Source organism: Xenopus laevis, chromosome 4L (assembly GCF_017654675.1).
Source record: "Xenopus laevis strain J_2021 chromosome 4L, Xenopus_laevis_v10.1, whole genome shotgun sequence".
Lineage (NCBI taxonomy): Eukaryota > Metazoa > Chordata > Amphibia > Anura > Pipidae > Xenopus > Xenopus laevis.
In genome coordinates, this window is record NC_054377.1 from 1,016,694 (window position 1) to 1,038,543 (window position 21,850).

The window sequence follows — 21,850 nt, forward strand, 5'->3', positions numbered from 1 at the left end:
GACGGGCAGTTAGGAGACGGGCAGTAAGGAGACGGGCAGTTAGGAGACGGGCAGTTAGGAGACGGGCAGTTAGGAGACGGGCAGTTGGGAGACGGGCAGTTAGAAGACGGGCAGTTAGGAGACGGGCAGTTAGAAGAGGGGCAGTTAAGAGACGGGCAGTTAGAAGAGGTGCAGTTAGGAGAGGGGCAGTTAGGAGAAGGGCTCTTACAGTTTCTCAAGGAGGGAAGGAATTTGAAAAATACTTTTCTTAGCGTCTCCTCTGACAGAAAGGGAGCCTGAGTAGCTTAGTAGATAGACTTTAATTCACTGATATGGTGTGGGGGGGGGGGAGAGTGGTTTTTAAAGGAGAAGGAAAGGCAAAATCTATGAGGGGTGCCAAGTTGTTAGGCAAGCATCCCCAGCGCCCCATTAGGGAAGTACTGTATTCAGGGGCCCTAAGAGATATAAAAGTGTAATTTTCAGGTGACAAAGCAGGTGGGGCTGTGTTTTGACAAAATGTTGGTTCTAGTATAAAGGGTGTGGCCGAGTGGATCAGGGGCGTGGCCATGCAGCTACAGGTTCAATTCTTTTTTCTTGTTGTCGGGCCCTCTGCCTAGAGGACAAATGGATTAATAATTGGCCCCCCCTTGGATGATAGGGAGCTGCAGACATTAGTATGGGGCCCTGTGATTCCTGATGGTTTCCCTGCCCACACACTCCCCATTAATTCTAGTAAAGAACCACTGGACGGTGGCAAACACCTTGGCACTCCCCTAGTGATTGTGGTTTTCCTTCTCCTTTAATGAAACGCTGAATGTAAAATATACAATCCCTTTAATACAGAGCTGATGATACGATGTGAAGGGGAGTGTGGGTGCAGCAGGTGCCTCAGGTGAGAGTGGGCAGTGCCAAGGAGTAGTTGGCACATTTGTGCATCAGCCACTCAACAAAGAACCTGTTCGTCAGGAAAACCGCCTCCGATACACGGCGCCCTTTATTAAATAGGATGTGATGTGGCGCGGGATGAAACAATGTCACGGGCACAGAGCCGGAACTGTATTTCAGTCTCATCCTGATGAAAAACCTGAAATTCTAGTACTGTACTGGGGCACACTCATGGCTGTGCATGGTACATCTCTGGTGAATGCACCCTATAACATTGTATTGGGGAGAGGGGGTTGCATTTTGTAATGTAGCAGAATAGACAGACTGTGTCATTTACTACAGTGGTACTAATGGACTGGGGCACAGCGGGAGGGTTAGGGGAGGATAAATACAGGTAACAGACCATACACAGGCAATTAGACTATTAAACCTATAATCATACAGGTATCTCTGAGAAGGGAGTGACAAGTGACAATATTGACTTCCATAGTAATTATACTAATTACATTTCCATCTGCACAAAAGCCTGGCTGCAAGCTAGTGTTGCTACTACCTGTTGTACAGGGCCCATAGCAAATGATTCTTCTCCTACAGGTCTAAGCATGGGAAAATAAGGTTTAATCACACACGCATGATACAAGAAGAACATTATAATGGATGTAAAGTTCTCAGAACATCAACAAAAAAAAAAGCAAAATAAAGGAGCAGCCAAACCCATTAGCTGGGAGTGCCCGGCACATCCAAGTGGTACCACACCATCAGCAAGTCCAACTAATAAGGGTCGGGCTGGATTTCGTACCTCAGTCTCCTATTTGGTAGAGTAGTGATCTTCAACTTGTGGCTTTCCAACTGAATCCCCACCATTGTGCAACCAACAATGACTTGGGACCCAACTGCAACCAAGAAGTGGGTCTTTCCTCAGGACGATGGCCGTTCACTTGATATATATTAGCGCTTTTCAGCCCAAGAACACTGACGAGTGTTGAAGAGCACCATGAGCCAAGAACCAATAGCAATGGCTGGAGATAATGAATCTCAATGAGTAAATTAGCAACTAGATTTGGCATCACTTGCCCTGGAGCAGTAAATGCGTCCTGCAGACTTGACTTGCGACGTAACAGAAGTGAAGATAAGCAGCAGATTATTGTTCCCATATATCTCCATCAGAGTCACAATAAAGAGGTGGAATATGAAATAAGGTCCATGCCCAAGTGTTGTTTCCAGCTGGGATGCAAGAAGCCTTGCACATAGGAGGCTGTGGATGGAGAGGGAGAAGGTGCCCACAGCGTGGCATTCACATGGAGTCGGCAAAAAGCAACAACATGAGGCTTAATGAAATTCCAAACGATGGCATTTACTGATGAAAGGCTCCTTTATGTGCCAGGAGACCTCCCTGCAATGGAAGGAGGTAGAGGCCTGACCTGCTCCGAAGCCCTCCTACCTGGAGAAACAGGTTGAGCAGGAATGTGTTGGGCTGAAGAATCCCAAGTGAATCACATTTCCCCCTTACACAATGGAGCCAAAAAGGCTTGTGTGTGACTGGCCCGAGGGTTTCCTCCAATCCCAGAGAGCAGCCGAAATGCACTGAGCAAATATCTACACAACAACCCGAGGTTGGAGAGTGTCGCACAAAGAACAAGTGGTTCTAGGAGACTTTACAGCCAAGTGATTCATGCGGAAGGGGATGGATTTGGGGCAAATGCGACTCTGCTTTTTTCTTGTCTGTCTGTGCCAGATCCGCTGAATAGACAGAAATGATGAGCCGATGAGCTATGAACCGTGCGAAAGTCCCTTCCCTGAGTTGTACGCATGGGGCGCAGGTCCAGTTCATGGAGCTCAATACAAAAAAGTGCAGGAATTATATGGGGGGGAGGTTACAGAAATTGGTCCAATTACAAAAGTAATGTGTATATCACCTTCCCACTGTAGGTAAAGTCACTCTGCATTACTTCCATTTATGTCACTTTAATTAGGCTATAGAGGAAAAATGATTAAGGGACCCACGTCTAAAGTTGTCATGGAAACTATAATTCACTATAGAGCGAGAGTACAGTGAGTACTTTATTTCACTAAGTGCCTCAATCTTATTGTTACGAGCCCACGTCTCCCCGGTGATGATGTACTGAATAAATCTTGAAATGAATGTACAGAATAAATCTGTTATAGCAGCCAAAGTAGGACAATAATATGGTACTTTTCTACTGAGTGACAGTGTAGACTTCAAGAGACCCCTTCCTACTGCCCCAAGCCCCCAACTAACCACTGAGACACCTTACTGCCCCAACTAAGACTCTTCCTACTGCCCCAACTAACTACTGAGACCCTTCCTACTACCACAACTAAATACCGAGACCCTTCCTACTGCCCCAACTGAGCCCCTTCCTACTGCCCCAACTGAGCCACTTCCTACTGCCCCAACTGAGCCCCTTCCTACTGCCCCAACTGAGACCCTTCCTACTGCCCCAACTGAGACCCTTCCTCCTGCCCCAACTGAGCCCCTTCCTACTGCCCCATGCCCCTAACTAACCACTGAGACACCTTACTGCCCCAACTAAGACTCTTCCTACTGCCCCAACTAACTACTGAGACCCTTCCTACTGCCCCAACTGAGACCCTTCCTACTGCCCCAACTGAGCCCCTTCCTACTGCCCCAACTGAGACCCTTCCTACTGCCCACACTAACTACTGAGACCCTTCCTACTACCACAACTAACTACTGAGACCCTTCCTACTGCCCCAACTGAGACCCTTCCTACTGCCCACACTAACTACTGAGACCCTTCCTACTACCACAACTAACTACTGAGACCCTTCCTACTGCCCCAACTGAGACCCTTCCTACTGCCCACACTAACTACTGAGACCCTTCCTACTACCACAACTAACTACTGAGACCCTTCCTACTGCCCCAACTGAGACCCTTCCTACTGCCCCAACTAACCACAGAGACCCTTCCTACTGCCCCAAGCCCCCAACTGAGCCCCTTTCTACTGCCCCAACTGAGAACCTTCCTACTGCCCCAACTAACCACTGAGACCCCTTCCTACTGCCCCAACTAACTACTGAGACCCTTCCTACTGCCCCAACTAACCACTGAGACCCCTTCCTACTGTATTGTTAATCTATCTCATTTTTGCCTTGTCCTTGCACCAGGGGGAATAGGAGGGCACATATCTGGGAATAAGTTGGATATTGGTGCCTTGGCTTTGCACAAACACGAGTGGGAGAATAAAGTGTAATTGCACAGACAAGTACAGGCAGGAACCCGGGCTCACACACCTCCCAGAAACTGTCATTCAGATGTGCATGTATGTAGGTATGTATGTAGGTATGTATGTATGTCGGTAGGTACACAGAGAATATAGCCAGGATGGAGGGCAAAAACTTGCACCCGCGTTGGGTCTTCTTTTCTTATTCATAACTTTTTTACCTGGGTCACCTGACAAAAAGCCCAAGAGTCGCAGCTGCAGGGAGTGCCCACCTACCTCTCCTGTATCACAAGTCACTTGTGCAACGTGCGTGCGTCGGGCGGGCGCGTCCAATCCAAACAATCGCACACTCGCTGTGTCTATTTTTAATGTGCAGTGGATGAGTGAATTGTGTGTGTGTGTGAAAAGAGTGCTCCATTGTACCATAACTGGACACAACAGCTGCGTCTTTTGATTTAACCCCCAACCACTTTGAAGCCTGCAGAGCGTTTTGTGGTGAATGCTGATTGGACGGAATGTATCAGTTCATGCGCAGCCGCCAGTTTGTGGCAGAGCTGATTAAATATGAATGGCGTGGGTTCCGCTGCCCATCTATAGTTAATGAGATTTCCAATAGCAATTTACCTGCCAAGCCAGGTGTTGCCTGCAGCTGTGTCTGGGGGCCTTGAACCCTCAGTTTCATCAATGACATCTATAGGGGGGGTACTGAATTATACAGGGTAAATAGTACCCTCGCCAAGCAGAACCCCTTACCCCCAAGGAAAACAAAGCCACACCAGTTTCACCACAATCCAAAGTCTTTTAAACCCATAAACGATATTTATCTCCCATGCATGAAATAATCTGTAGCCAATATGGCAGAATCACATAAACGACTTTACTCTAAGTGGCAGCTCCTACAGATAAACATTCCAGCAGGGACAGCACAATCCCGGGGATGGTCAGAAATTATTTGTGCTTCTACTAGTTGCTATGGGACAGCTGTACAGCACCAATCAGAAAAGTCCTCCTGTAGAGTGTGTGCTCCACGGCCAAAGGCTGAGGGGACAGTGGGTTGGTCACAGAGAATTTTGGTACCAGTGGAAACATAATGTTATCAAGTCAGACAGTGGAGCAGGGGCAATAAAATCTTCCCGAACTCAAGCAGGGTAATTTGAGTTTTCACTGAATAACAATAAAACAATAATGTATTAAATGTATCTACAGAAACCACTACTGACACCTACATAGGCCGGAACATTCATCAGATCAATAACCCTATTGAAACTACCCCTTTTCTTGGGGGGACCTTCTCTCTGGGTGCTTGTATATATGACTGTAAGTGCACAGTTTGTGGGGATCTTGTCTTTGGGTGCTCATACATGTAACTGTAAGTATACAGTTTGGGGAGACCGTCTCTCTGGGTGCTTATACGTGTGACTGTAAGCATACAGTATGGGGGAGACCTTCTCTCTGGGTGCTTGTATTTATGACTGTAAGTGTACAGTTTGGGGGGACCTTGTCTTTGGGTGCACATACATGTGACTGTAAGGGTACAGTTTGGGGGCGGGGGGTCTTGTCTTTGGGTGCACATACATGTGACTGTAAGGATAGAGTTTGGGGAGACCGTCTCTCTGGGTGCTCATACATGTGACTATAAGGATACAGTATGGGGGGACAGTCTCTCTGGGTGCTTGTACATATGACTAAGGGTACAGTATGGGGAGACCTTCCCTCTGGGTGCTCATACATATGACTGTAAGGGTACAGTATCGGGGGGCCTTGTTGTGTCTGGTCAAGCAATGTACCAGAATATACAGGAATATGCTGAGAGAACTATAACAGAAGATTTACATAATTTCTTCTATGAGCAAAAATGATAGAATAATCTGCAACATGTACAAGTAGGATGGGAACAATCTCTCAGTATTTGGCAAAGAAGTGTGGGCATTTAGTGACTGGGTATAACCAGATGGGAGAGAGGCACAGTTTGGGGGTCAATAATGTCTCCATTTTTCCTAACTGTCTCCTTCTTGCCCTAATGTCCCCATCACGGTCTCATCAAACTGCCTTTATGCTGCCAACTTGGTCTCCTGTGCCCCCTCTCATGCCACCCTACAATACCTGTGACTACTGGGCAGTGGCTGGAGATTGTGTATCAGACAAAGTGTAAGTGAAATGGCACAAGAGATGCTGTCAATGAGTCAGTAGCAATACACATAAATATATATATATATATGAGTGACTTTAGGTACAAAAAATGCAGTTTGGTGACTTGTGGAGAGTCTCTATAGGGAGGGGAAAGGGTGTGTGAGATGGAGGCGCAGCTCGGATCAATCATTAACGCTGGGGGAATGCTGTTATTATTTGAAGAGCTGATAAAAGATGAGTAATGAGAGTGGAACTCGTCCCCTGCCAGTGAGCAGAACACAATGGGCTCAGACACTCGCTGCCTTTGTGTGTGAGACACAGAGCTGACTCTTTCCTCTGTGTGTTGCACATTGATATCAAGGTAAAACCTGCAGTGGGCTCTGTACAAACAACACTTGCCCCTACCCTACAACCACCCACTACTACTCGGCACATTGATTCTGGAAGGCAATGTCCCCACAGTGTTCTACGCGGGAGCCTCTGTTTATACCATTATACAGGTGCCATTATTATTGCACATCTCAAAGAGGTGGATCCCCTTGTCTGTCACTGGCATAATAATGTTTGAGAGAGTGAAACCAGACAAGTTTCACCTTGTACCAATTTGCACTGATCCTCCCCACAGTATTAGCCACAGTATTTCAGGGTTCCATTTCCCCGTGCCCCCCTAGAACAAACAGACTCTAACACATCTCCAGCCTCACGATGGGTCTGTTTATATAAGTGCATGTGACACTACACAGTTACCCAAATCCCAAACTTGCCCCGCAGCAGCTGCTCCATAAGGGATATACACCCCCACTTTCCACAGCCAGCCCTGGAATTAGGCAGAATTGTAATGAGTGTTTTTATAGAGGTTATTACTTGGAAGTGTGATTGGCGCCTGTGCCAGGCTGAGATGCAATGCAGAGTCCGTGTGTGTGTTCTGCAGGCAAGAAATACTGCAAAGACTGCACTAAACTGATCCAGAAAGAGTTGCACAATGTTTGACAGCGCAGTCCCACGCTTCTTGCCAGTTTTGCAGCAAAAGCGCAAACACACACACATACAGGTATGATCCGTACACCAGACAATGATGTATGGACACAAATGTGACAATGAATTAAACACATGGGAATAATGCACACGGGATATGAGAGAAACAATGTAACACAACTATGATCCCTACACAAGGCAAACAAGGTAACATATGGGATGATACACAAGGATACAATCCATATACGAGACATGGAAACATATAATAAACACAGGGGAACAATGTAACGTATAGGAATGAGACACACACATACAATACACATATAGGATTGCAAGAAACACAAGGATACAATCCCTACTGGATACAAGAGAAACAACGTAACACTTATGAATTAAACACAAAAGTACGACGGTAACATATGGGACGAAACACAAGGATACAACCCATATACGAGACATTGTGACATATAATAAACACATGGGATACAATGTAACGTATAGGAATGAGACACACATACAATACACATATAGGATTGCAAGAAACAGAAGATTACAATCCCTACAGGATACAAGAGAAACAATGTAACACTTATGAATTAAACACAAAAGTACGACGGTAACATATGAGATAAAACACAAGGTTACAATTCATATACGAGACATTGTAACATATAATAAACACATGGAAACAATGTAACGTATAGGAATGAGACACACATACAATACACATACACACATGAATTAAACACAAAAGTACAACGGTAACATATAGGAAGAAACACAAGGATACAACCCATATACGAGACATTGTAACATATAATAAACACATGGGAAACAATGTAACGTATAGGAATGAGACACACACATACAATACACATAGAGGGATGCAAGAAACACAAGGTTACAATCCCTACAGGATACAAGAGAAACACTTATGAATTAAACACAAAAGTACGACAGTAACATATGGGACGAAACACAAGGATACAATCCATATATGAGACATTGTAACATAATAAACACATGGGAAACAATGTAACGTATAGGAAGGAGACACACATACAATACACATATTCCTAGAGGATATGAGTGAAACAATGTAACGAGTGATAGTTGAGCTGATTAACACACAAGTTGTACAGAGAGGAATGTGGGGATCGTTATTCAAGCAGCCACTTGTTCCCACTGCAGCAGAGGGAAAAACACAGGGAATGACAGCCGGGAACGTTACACACCTGCAGGACACCGGGTATCCAGTCCGAGGGAGAGAAGCGGAGAATCCACCATTCTGCATTGTCTTCTGCATTTAGATCCACTTTGCAAACATCTTCCTATGGCCAGTAGATTGCCAGCACCAGAACCAAACACAATCACATCCAAGGACCTCCTGTGAGAGCTGGGTATGAATTGTGGCTGCTCCTAACCCTTGGTATATTTCCATGTAAGGTACACAATCCTATAGCCAACACCCCGCTGACATCACTGGGCTAATGAAACCTGCACTCGGCTCAGGAGAAGCTGTGTCTTTCCTGTAACAGAATACGAGTGCCTGTCCCTTTATCTGTGCGCGTGCGAGAGTGTGTGTGTGAGTGTGTGTGTGTGTGTCAGTGTGTGTGTGATGAACAGAGAGGTGAACCTACCCCTGGCTGCCAGCCAGTCAGTCGCACAACTTACTGCCCATGCTGCAAATCTTATGTCTCTGCTAATGAAGATCCAGACTGCAGGTGTAATGTGATTTTTGAGCCCTTTGTCCCCACTTGGCTGTGAAATGAATGCGCTGATCTACGACCTTGAGGGGCTGCAGCGAGACACAGAGAGTCAGTCCCCGGGGAAGTTGACATATAAAACACTCCCGCAGCCAAATGGCTAGTTATATGGAGTCAGTGGCCCCATGCACAGGGACTATTAGCAGCAATGAGAGGATAATTGCTGAGCCACAGAGGAGTCTTGTCTCTTCTCACATTGCAGGGGCACTTCTGTATCTGTACCCCACTACATCTGTACCCCACTGCATCTGTACCCCACTGTATCTGTACCCCACTGAATCTGTACCCCACTGAATCTGTACCCCACTGAATCTGTACCCCACTGCATCTGTACCCCACTGCATCTGTACCCCACTGTATCTGTACCCCACTGAATCTGTACCCCACTGAATCTGTACCCCACTGAATCTGTACCCCACTGCATCTGTACCCCACTGCATCTGTACCCCACTGCATCTGTACCCCACTGCATCTGTACCTCACTGTATCTGTACCTCACTGTATCTGTACCCCACTGAATCTGTACCCCACTGAATCTGTACCCCACTGCATCTGTACCCCACTGCATCTGTACCCCACTGTATCTGTACCTCACTGTATCTGTACCTCACTGTATCTGTACCCCACTGAATCTGTACCCCACTGAATCTGTACCCCACTGAATCTGTACCCCACTGTATCTGTACCTCACTGTATCTGTACCCCACTGAATCTGTACCCCACTGAATCTGTACCCCACTGAATCTGTACCCCTCCATCCCACAGCCCAAACCAGCGTTACCCCACACTGAGCTGTGTTGTATATAAGGATATAGGAGAGTTTTGCATCCAGCAATCAATCTCCATTCACTGTGCCTGGCAGGTCGGTCTATAAGCAGCACAAACACATTTTATATTTGATCCCCCCAATGAGCAGACAATAAGGATTCTCAGTCTGTCAGCGTGACGGTTACTGCAGTGAGGGGTTACAGGCTGACGGATGCAGATCTGACCTTGCAATCTGTTATCTGGGAGGGGGGGAGCACTTGCATATAAATTCCTAAAAAATAGGAGGCGTCTGTCACACACTTCCAGCATTTATTTCTACTGAACTTACTGACCCTCAGACTTGCACCTCTCTGCTGTATTTATGTTCTTCCCCATAATAATCACACTGCACTGGGGAGGAACATAGAGGACATTAGTACAACTCTGTAGCATAAGCACTAAGGATATAGGAACCGCATAATAACCTGCAGCCTTGTGCCTTTATATGGTCACAGAACAACCCCTCAGTGACTTCTAATATCCTTATCATTTACAGTAGGGGGTACATTATCCCTTATAATACATGAGTGATACTCAGAGTTCCCTGTATAACTCAGCCTGCAGCCTTGTGTCTTTATATGGTCACAGGACCCCTCAGTGACTTCTAATATCCTTATCATTTACAGTAGGGGGTTCATTATCCCTTATAATACATGAGTGATACTCAGAGTTCCCTGTATAACTCAGCCTGCAGCCTTGTGCCTTTATATGGTCACAGAACAACCCCTCAGTGACTTCTAATATCCTTATCATTTACAGTAGGGGGTACATTATCCCTTATAATACATGAGTGATACTCAGAGTTCCCTGTATAACTCAGCCTGCAGCCTTGTGCCTTTATATGGTCACAGAACAACCCCTCAGTGACTTCTAATATCCTTATCATTTACAGTAGGGGGTACATTATCCCTTATAATACATGAGTGATACTCAGAGTTCCCTGTATAACTCAGCCTGCAGCCTTGTGCCTTTATATGGTCACAGAACAACCCCTCAGTGACTTCTAATATCCTTATCATTTACAGTAGGGGGTACATTATCCCTTATAATAGATGAGTGATATAACTCAGTATAAGTTTACAATCTGGGGGGCCCTGCCTCTATGTTGAATGAGTCTCTGGTATTTGCCGTGACTGTGCCATGCTCAGACAATAATCCAGGGCTGAACCATGTGACATATTTTCCCTGAATGTGAAAACCTTCCGCAGACACAAACAACCACCTTCCTACATTTTCCTCCCCGGGGAAGGAATTCCAAACATGTAACAAACACATTGCAGAAGTCGGACCTCACAGTGTTCAGCACCAGACTGAGAAAGCAGGTTCCCAGGGGCCAATCAGTGTCACATACACAGAGCACAAGGGCTGATATTCCCACATATAAACCATGAGTATCAACTAGTTTGTATAAAGCCAATGATTACTTCATGTAAGGGCTTAACTTGCCCTTTAAAACAAAGGCATTTGCACACACACAGTTAAAAGCTGGTATCAAACGAGGGGTGCACCTCCATTAATAAAGAGGCCAATCAGTATAAGAGCACATGGGTGCTATAGAGGTACCCCTCCTGTAAGATGTTTAGCTCAAAGGTTATTGCCTGGTAAATCATTGCACGGAGCTAATAGCCAGAAACACATGGGAAGCAGTATGGCAGCTGCAGATAAATATCAGACTTTGTGCACAATATCCCTCCTATGTTTTACTGGAACAAAAGCAAATCAAATAAAATACACATATAAAACATTTTCTCCTTGAAGCTAACTTTCAGCTTGTTATAGATTGGTCAGTTCTAAGAAACTTTTCAATTGGTCTTCGTTATTTATTTGTTATAGTTTTTAAATTATTTGCCTCCTTCTTCTGACTCTTTCTAGTTTTCAAATGGGGGTCACTGACCCCTATCTAAAAAAAAACAAATGCTCTGTAAGGCTACAAATGTATTTTTATTGTTACTTTTTATTCCTGATCTTTCTATTCAGGCCTCTCCTATTCATATTCCAGACACTTATTCAAATCAGTGCATGGTTGCTAGGGGAATCTGGACCCTAGCACCCAGATGGCTGAAATTACAAACTGGAGAGCAGCTGAATAAAAAGCTAAAAAAAAATAATAAAAAATGAAAACCAATTGCAGATTGTCTCAGAATATCCCTCTCTACACCATACTAACAGTTAACTCAGAGGTAAACAACCCCTTTAATAAACCTGTTATCAAAGGGGAAGTAAAATCTGTAATAAACACACAGTTTCACATTCCCCATTGTTAAAAGGGATGTAAACCCGATTATATGAATTCCTCAATTCAGTGGTTTTATTTATGTGTAAATGTAATTGCTGCTGAAAGCTGTCTTTCCTTTATTCCCTTTTCTTTCCCATGAAACTACATTCTACAAACCAGATCTCTTGCTACTTTGTTTCAAAAGTCGGAACCATCAGTGCAGTGGGCGGAAAGGGCCAGACAGACACTGCTCCCGGCTGCAATGACTTTTACACATACTATAAACCCAGTGAGAATGTATCAATGAACGGATATTGGGAAGTTGATTAGAATGATATTTTCTTTTATTAGGCAATATTCTTGGGTTTACATCCCATCTCATATAAATATTATATATATATATATATATATATATATATATATATATATATATATATATATATATATAAATATATATATTTGTTTCCAAGGCTGCTAAATGTAGTGTTTAGTGGTGTGACCAGCCAATAAGAAATCAGTATGGTCACATAAACACGCCCACTGCTTTCGTTTATCCTGAGAGCACAAGCAGCACAGCTTGCTACAGGGTTAAATCATATGGAAATAGAGGCTAATGGTGCTTTATTTCCAAGGAATTGAATGGCAAGTGCAGTCAGGCAATTCTTATAAAGTAAATCTGTGGCCCAAGGAGATCATTAAACTCCCAGCAATAAATCAGACGCAGGAGCAGGGACTATAATTAGCCGCCATCAATCTGAGCCGTACTTTCACGGGACGCATACTCCAATATATTCGCATGCACAGAGACAGCGTTTGTACCCCAAGACAGAGAATAATTCATTTCCAGCAGCCCCTTAGCACTGGCCATAGAATAAGCCTATGCATTATTGCCTTGTGAGTTATAGTTCTGCAACAGCTGGAAAAAACGTTTCAACATAAGGGGCAAAGCACTAACTTACGCGGAGCAGATACAGCCCATAGATCAGTAATGAGCAGCCCAATTCAGAAGTCATAACAGGATCGAGCTACTGCCCCCAGATGTATAGACAACGGCTCAGTGCCCATCACTAACTGTCAGTTTAGAGGAAATTGCATGTAATCTAAATAATCCAGTTAAATAGGGTATTGTTTTTCCATTTATACTCATTCTGGCATAAGAATATTACATTTAATCGCCCTCCCATTACCCTCCTAATCCCCTATATCCCGTGATTGGCACGACCCATGGTACCAGCAGCGCAGGTTACAGCAGAACCATCACTGGGATCCCTGGACATTCACTTACAGAATATAAAGGGCCCATCTGTTCCGGTATCTGAGTTGTTCTAATTATCCACAGAATCTGGGCAAACAGATTCCCCTGGATTCAGATCAAATGCCCCAGCAATGTCATCCACTCTGACTGGCAATTTGGCAACACATGCCTGAAATAACTGTCATATTCTGTGCAGCTCACAGATTAGTAATTAACCTGCACAGGAGAAATAACTGCAATGCAACATCACAGGGCACTGAACTCACAAATTCCTGGAACTCAATTGCCACTCTAACACCAAAACCACTGTAACACCTAGACCATAAAACCCACTAACACCTGGAACTCAACTCCCACTCTAACACCTGGAACTCTCAACCTACTTCAACAGCTGGAACTGATAACTCACTCACATTTAACTCCAAATGTACTCTAACACATAGAACTCAAAGCTCCCTCTAATACCTGGGGCTCCAATCTGGCGCTAACACCTTCCTATGAAAACACACTCTAACACCCTGAACTCAAGGGCCACAGTAAGGGGCCTGCATAAAGACACCACTGAATCTGTGAACCAGTAAAACTGGTGTAGAGCAAACGTGCAAATACGTGAGCATTTCTGGTTTCAGGTGTATAAAGAATTAATGGAGCCATTGTTATGGTTGTTGAACCACTGGTGTTCCTAGAGTTGAAGCAGTGCTTTTCCAAGCAAAGTTGTGTGCAGTATAATCGTAATGGATTGGGGGGGGGGGGTAGCAGGCTCAATACCTAATAACAACTGGTTAAGGTATCAGACCAGTATCACGATCAGTGTCTCACCACTCTGGCAATAGAGCTTCCAACCAGCACCAGCAATGGAGCTTCCAACAACCATCACCAATGGAGTGTCCAACCAGCACCAGCAATGGAGTTTCCAACAACCATCACCAATGGAGTGTCCAACCAGCACCAGCAATGGAGCTTCCAACAACCATCACCAATGGAGTGTCCAACCAGCACCAGCAATGGAGCTTCCAACCAGCACCAGCAATTGAGCTTCCAACCAGCACCAGCAATGGAGCTTCCAACAACCATCAAAAATGAAGCTTCCAACAACCATCACCAATGGAATGTCCAACCAGCACCAGCAATGGAGCTTCCAACAACCATCACCAATGGAGCTTCCAACAACCATCACCAATGGAGTGTCCAACCAGCACCAGCAATGGAGCTTCCAACAACCATCACCAATGGAGTGTCCAACCAGCACCAGCAATGGAGTTTCCAACAACCATCACCAATGGAGTGTCCAACCAGCACCAGCAATGGAGCTTCCAACAACCATCACCAATGGAGTGTCCAACCAGCACCAGCAATGGAGCTTCCAACCAGCACCAGCAATTGAGCTTCCAACCAGCACCAGCAATGGAGCTTCCAACAACCATCAAAAATGAAGCTTCCAACAACCATCACCAATGGAATGTCCAACCAGCACCAGCAATGGAGCTTCCAACAACCATCACCAATGGAGCTTCCAACAACCATCACCAATGGAGTGTCCAACCAGCACCAGCAATGGAGCTTCCAACAACCATCACCAATGGAGTGTCCAACCAGCACCAGCAATGGAGCTTCCAACCAGCACCAGCAATGGAGCTTCCAACAACCATCACCAATGGAGTGTCCAACCAGCACCAGCAATGGAGCTTCCAACCAGCACCAGAAATGGAGCTTCCAACAACCATCAAAAATGAAGCTTCCGACAACCATCACCAATGGAGCTTCCAACCAGCACCAGCAATGAAGCTTCCAACAACCATCAAAAATGAAGCTCCCGACAACCATCACCAATGGAGTGTCCAACCAGCACCAGCAATGGAGCTTCCAACCAGCACCAGCAATGGAGCTTCCAACAACCATCACCAATGGAGTGTCCAACCAGCACCAGCAATGGAGCTTCCAACCAGCACCAGCAATGGAGCTTCCAACAACCATCAAAAATGAAGCTCCCGACAACCATCACCAATGGAGTGTCCAACCAGCACCAGCAATGGAGCTTCCAACCAGCACCAGCAATGGAGCTTCCAACCAGCACCAGCAATGGAGCTTCCAACCAGCACCAGCAATGGAGCTTCCAACCAGCACCAGCAATGGACCTTCCAACAACCATCACCAATGGAGTGTCCAACCAGCACCAACAATGGAGCTTTCAACCAGCTCTGGAGCATAATCAGCCTGGCACCCACTCACAGTATACAGTATACATACAATAAAACAGTCACAGCACAAGGCTGATGCCTAACAAGATACAAGATGGGGGGCTGCTGGGGGCAATTGAAGGCCTGGGTCATTATTGTTATAGGACTGCTGAACTTCTAGGCTGGTACAATAAGGTCTAATATATAAAATACAGCTATTTCTAAACTGATTCTTTTTTAGGCTTAAGTTCTCCTTGAAGGAACATACCTCCAGCATTATATTTCCCTTTCTGCCTCCACGCTTGCTAAAGAACCACTAATAGATATTTCTATGAGATTCCTCCACTCCCAGGCCGTGCGTCTGTCCCATCAAAGTGAGTTTTATGCGTAGAATTTCCCCGCCATCCATCATCATCTGCTCTTTCCTCCTCATCACCCGGCGCCTCATTCATCCACTTTAACATTCGCAAATATGAAACGACGTGGGGAGAGAATGACTGATGGCTCCTCATTTCATTGATCTGAATGTTTGGTTTGTATTATATCTCTATGTACAGTATATATATATATATATATTGCTCTGTCGGCAGAGGAGTGAATAATTGATTATTTGTGATTATGCCACCAGCTAAGGGTTCAGCTGACATTTTACCCAGCACCAACTGCCAGTTTTTATTACATGTTTTTTTGGGAGGGTGTCAGTGGGTTCAAGCGGCGCACATACCCCTGGTCAGTTTCCTATATTGGCACCCCAGCAGTTCTGTGCTCATCAGGGCTCACAAACTTGTTGCTGGGCTCCCTGCACCCCATAAAGATGAACCCCAGGATTGCATTTGTCTCTGTGACTCCCCTCAAGTCACTTTGCGACCCCTCCAGGAGCAGATATGTAACACAGAGCTAAAAGGTCAGAGACATAATGAGAAATATCCTCTGTACAAACAGTTCCCATCCTGTGTGTTAGTGACATGAGCACTGGGGAGATAAGTGGGGTGTCAGCCAAGTGACATGTCCCCCCGTGTTCCACCCCTGCAGCCAATCAGAGAGATAGTGAGGGGCTATCACACACAGGCTTTCCTTATTAAGGCTTAACAAGCTGCCCTGGCCCTCATCCACATCACTCCCCCAAAAGCCCCGACACATTCCTGATAAAGTACTTTGGGATTGCTACTGGGTAGTGCAGGGAAAGATGGGGGGGTGAAGGTCACGTGAAGGACAAGTGGAGCAGAGATGTAACGAGATCTTCGTTAGAACAACGAGCCCCATGTCTGCAGGGGTGTCCCACTTTGTTCAATTAATGGGGGGGCAGAGACGTCTCTGCTGCCTGTAAGTCACATTCTTTCTGCAGCCGATTAACGGGGGAGTCTAATTGTGGGGGTATGTGCAATATCCAAAAAGTGGCATCCCAAAGTCACCCCGTGTATCAGGTGGGTTTCACCAGACTAACTGTGTGTAGGGTTCCCAGCTGCACCCCTTTTCCTGCAATCCTTAGGGGTACCATAACTTTCTTATTCCAGACTATAGCGGGCACCAAACAATCGCGACTGTATATCACTCCCAGTCCAATAGGAATGTAGGAATAATATAAGTTATATACAGGTATAGGATCCCTTATCCAGAAACCTCCGAATTACGGAATGGCTGTCTCCCATAGACTCCATTTTATCCAAATAATCCAAATTTTTGAAAATAATTTCCTTTTTCTCTGTAATAATAAAACAGTCGCTTGTACTTGATCCCAACTAAGATATAATTAATCCTTATTGGAAGCAGAACCAGACTTTTGGGTTTATTTAATGTTTAAATGAATTTCTAGTAGACATAAGGCACGAAGACCTTAATTACGGAAAGATCCGTTATCCGGAAAACCCCAGGTCCCAAACATTCTGGATAACAGGTCCCATACCTGTATATATATATATAACAACCCAGTCGCTGGCATGTGCTTGGCTACAGAGAGTACTGGTTCTGGTTCCTATAGGGTTTCAGATAAAGCTGTGATTGCTTATTGATTACCAACACGCTTGCCTTTATCCTTCATCCCTAGCCCAATGGCTCTGACATAAACTCAATAGATTCTGCTGGTTACAGATCCAGAAGAAACAGGTACAATAATAAACAGGACTGTGTGAAGGCAAACCAAACCCTTTCTGGATAATTTCCCTCAATTTGAGTAGTTTAATGCGTAAGGGGAAAAAAAAGACAAATAAAAACATATCACCATGCAGTGCCAATGAGTCCTTCCCATATCACTAACATTCTGGATGGCTAAAGGTGTGCTGCATGGCTTCAGAGAAACCAGTAGAGTCAGCAGCATGTCTCTGTATCCATTCATTACCATTGTCTGTCACTGCACTGCTGTGTGACCTTGGAAACAAAGTAGCAGCCGACAGCTGATTAACAGAACTGACAGACAGACAGGGACAGACAATAGCAATGACAGTTGCACATAACTATGAGCAATGAATGGATATTGGGAAGTTGCTTTGCATCTCATTTTCTTTCATTAAGCAGAATATTATTTTAGCGGGGGTTTACTTCCCCTTTAACGATTGTTAAATGGTAAATAGGCAGTTTGTGTGTAAGTGACACAGGGACACAGTACCATACGCAGGCGCAGTTCATTAGAATTAAGCAAACAACAGCTGGTCTCATTATTGCATCAGTAACAATACACATATATATATATATATATACACACACACACACACACACAATGTGATCCACTGTGTGCAACAAGCCCCCCACTCCGCGCAGCACAGGATTTATGTTGTCATTGTGGTTGGACACAAGTTAAAGTGTCACATTTATGGCGAATACAATTTCATGTCTTTTATAGTAAGGACATTACTGCTGGGAAGTGATTTTTCACACAATGGAAGGAGGGGGCGGTTAGAAGAGGATAATATAAATGTGTGTATATGACAATACAAAATAGATATCACACACAGTGTAACACACACACACACACACACACAGTGTAACACACACAAAATGTAACACACACACAGTGTAACACACATACACAAAATGTAACACACATACACAATGTAACACACACACACAAAATGTAACACACACACACACAGTGTAACACACACACATACACACACAGTGTAACACACACAAAATGTAACACACACACAGTGTAACACACACACACACACACACAGTGTAACACACACGCACAGTGTAACACAAACACACAGTGTAACACAAACACACAGTGTAACACACACACACACAAAATGTAACACACATACACACAGTGTAACACACACACAATGTAACACACACACACAAAATGTAACACACACATACACAGTGTAACACACACGCACACAGTGTAACACACACACAGTGTAACACACATACACACAGTGTAACACACACACAGTGTAACACACATACACAAAATGTAACACACATACACAATGTAACACACATACACAATGTAACACACATACACAATGTAACACACACACAGTGTAACACACATACACACAGTGTAACACACACACAGTGTAACACACATACACAAAATGTAACACACATACACAATGTAACACACACACACAAAATGTAACACACATACACAATGTAACACACATACACAATGTAACACACATACACAATGTAACACACACACAGTGTAACACACATACACACAGTGTAACACACACACAGTGTAACACACATACACAAAATGTAACACACATACACAATGTAACACACACACACAAAATGTAACACACATACACAATGTAACACACACACACAGTGTAACACACACACACAGTGTAACACACATACACACAGTAACACACACACACACACACAATGTAACGCACACAATGTAACACACACAGTGTAACACACACAGTGTAGCACAAGGGCCCCTTACCTGCCGGCCCCCACATCCTCTATATCGGTCTTGTCCATTAGATTTGCTCCGTTCCCGTATGTTCCCTTTAATTCCTGAGTAAACTGCCAGTCGCACTATTTGTTCAGCACAAGAGGCTCAATATCAGTTGGGCTGCGACTCAGGGAATTAACTTTCAAATAACATTACAGGGAAAGTTCCCCAGCGCTCGGCTCCCACAGCTTCTCACATACTCACCCCCCCCCCAGCCCTCAGCCAAAAATATCCTCATGCTGTAGATAGAACACTTAACTGTCACCAACCTGCCCCCCAGCAGCCCCTCTTACTTATCATTATTGGTATTATTATACTACAGCCCCCGGGGAACCTGCAGCCTGACCTCTACATACACTTAATGTGTATCACTTGTGTATCACTTGTGTATCAATTGTGTCACCGCTATACTCACCGCTATACTCACCGCTGTACTCACCGCTGTACTCACCGCTGTACTCACCGCTATACTCACCGCTGTACTCACCGCTGTACTCACCGCTGTACTCACCGCTATACTCACCGCTATACTCACCGCTGTACTCACCGCTATACTCACCGCTATACTCACCGCTATACTCACCGCTGTACTCACTGCTCATTATGGGCAAATACCAACATGTTACTACTCTTGTACTCCCATCACCCTGTACTTCTCATACACATCATTATATAAAAGAAACACACTGACAATACACATGATCTGAGTTCTGCCCAGGACATGGGGTCTGTATGGGGGGGATTGAATTGTAAGCTTCTCTGGGATAGTGACTATTTCATCCAGAGCAAATGTACCTGCTGGCTAGTGCTTAGCATTTAATGCCCCCTGGAATGAACAGATTCTGCAGGGAGTTGCAGTTGTACAGGTGAGTACACGGCAGTGTAGGGGAATGAAAAGACCACAACACAAGGAGTAGAAGTGTGTTACACACATGTGACATTGTGTTGTACAACAGAACAGTCCTGGGCTGCACCTGTAGGTCACACAAACAAGCGACGCTGCAAATAGATCCGGCACAAGAATGCGACTAATGCAGCAAGTGCAGAGGTTACTGGTTCATACGGACAATGTCGCACAGAGATTCTTTACTACTGCTACACACACACCTGTCACATTGGGGTCAACACACATACACATATGGGAAGGTTGTGAGGAAGAGTGTGGGAAAATTCCTTCCATGTCAGGCTGGCATTGTGCTGAGCAGGGAATGGTAACACAAGCAATATTATATCCGGTGCAGTCTGCATCAAGCCTACACTATACATTATAATGGATGAGATGGAGCCAACATCAGTGACAGCCTACAGATCCCCCCAGTGTAATTATGTCCTATATTAAATGTCAGCAGCAACAACAATAAATCAGAATCATGGAGAATGCAGTTGTGTCTCGCTGTAAAACAAATCCACATGGAGACCAACTATGGAGGCGACATTTAGATCCACAATCACACGGGGGGGGGGAGCTGAGAGTGTGTATATACGTAGAGTGTATAATATACCTGATTAATTCCAACCTGCAAAGTGTATCATTGCTGCAAATACCAGAACCTGCCCTGATCCCACTGGGCAGTCATTCTGCCACTCAGCAACATGCATGGAGTTGTCTCCTTACTGTCCAGCAGATGGCAGCATACTAGCATACTCACAGACAGCACCAGCCACGAGATTCTAAAGTTAAAACACCTTTATTAAAGGGATACTGTCATGGGAAAAAACATTTTTTTTAAAAACGCATCAGTTAATAGTGCTGCTCCAGCAGAATTCTGCGCTGAAATCCATTTCTCAAAAGAGCAAACAGATTTTTTTATATTCAATTTTGAAATCTGACATGGGGCTAGACATATTGTCAATTTCCCAGCTGCCCCAAGTCATGTGACTTGAGCTCTGATAAACTTCAGTCACTCTTTACTGCAAGTTGGACTGATATCACCCCCTCCCTTTCCCCCCAGCAGCCTCACAAAAGAACAATGGGAAGGTAACCAGATAGCAGCTCCCTAACACAAGATAACAGCTGCCTGGTAGATCTAAGAACAACACTCAATAGTAAAATCCAGGTCTCACTGAGACACATTCAGTTACATTGAGAAGGAAAAACAGCAGCCTGCCAGAAAGCATTTCTCTCCTAAAGTGCAGGCACAAGTCACATGACTGGGGGCAGCTGGGAAATTGACAATATGTCTAGCCCCATGTCAGATTTCAAAATTGAATATAAAAAAATCTGTTTGCTCTTTTGAGAAATGAATTTCAGTGCAGAATTCTGCTGGAGCAGCACTATTAACTGATGTGTTTTGAAAAAAACATGTTTTCCCATGACAGGATCCCTTTAACATGGGCTCTGACCCGAAAATTCAGCAACGTTTCAGACTGCTGTGAGTCTTTTATCAAGCAGGTGGCAGCACAATAAAAAAGTAGATCTCACTGATCCCTATGGGTCTGTACACACACACACACACACAGACATGCACAAGGCTGCATCTAGGTTTACTGTCTGTATATAAACCATTATGGATTAAACACCCACAGATTCTGTGGCACT

General features: G+C 44.7%; 1 protein-coding gene across 7 annotated transcripts in view; it reads right to left on the reverse strand.

Annotated features, from left to right (window-relative positions):
- Window positions 1–21,850, reverse strand: part of plekha7.L (pleckstrin homology domain containing A7 L homeolog) — a 91,202-nt gene that overhangs the window by 44,074 nt on the left and 25,278 nt on the right. The window contains exon 1 of one of the 7 annotated variants that reach the window (XM_041589662.1): window positions 19,300–19,460. The exons of 4 other annotated variants lie outside the window; for them this stretch is intronic. In XM_041589662.1, the coding sequence (XP_041445596.1) occupies window positions 19,300–19,337 (38 nt within the window). In that variant the 5' untranslated portion in view covers window positions 19,338–19,460. Of the gene's footprint in view, window positions 1–1,663; window positions 2,399–8,413; window positions 8,716–19,299; window positions 19,461–21,850 lie in introns of those variants that run through there. 2 more of the 7 variants (XM_041589660.1, XM_041589661.1) reach the window with 2 other exon arrangements.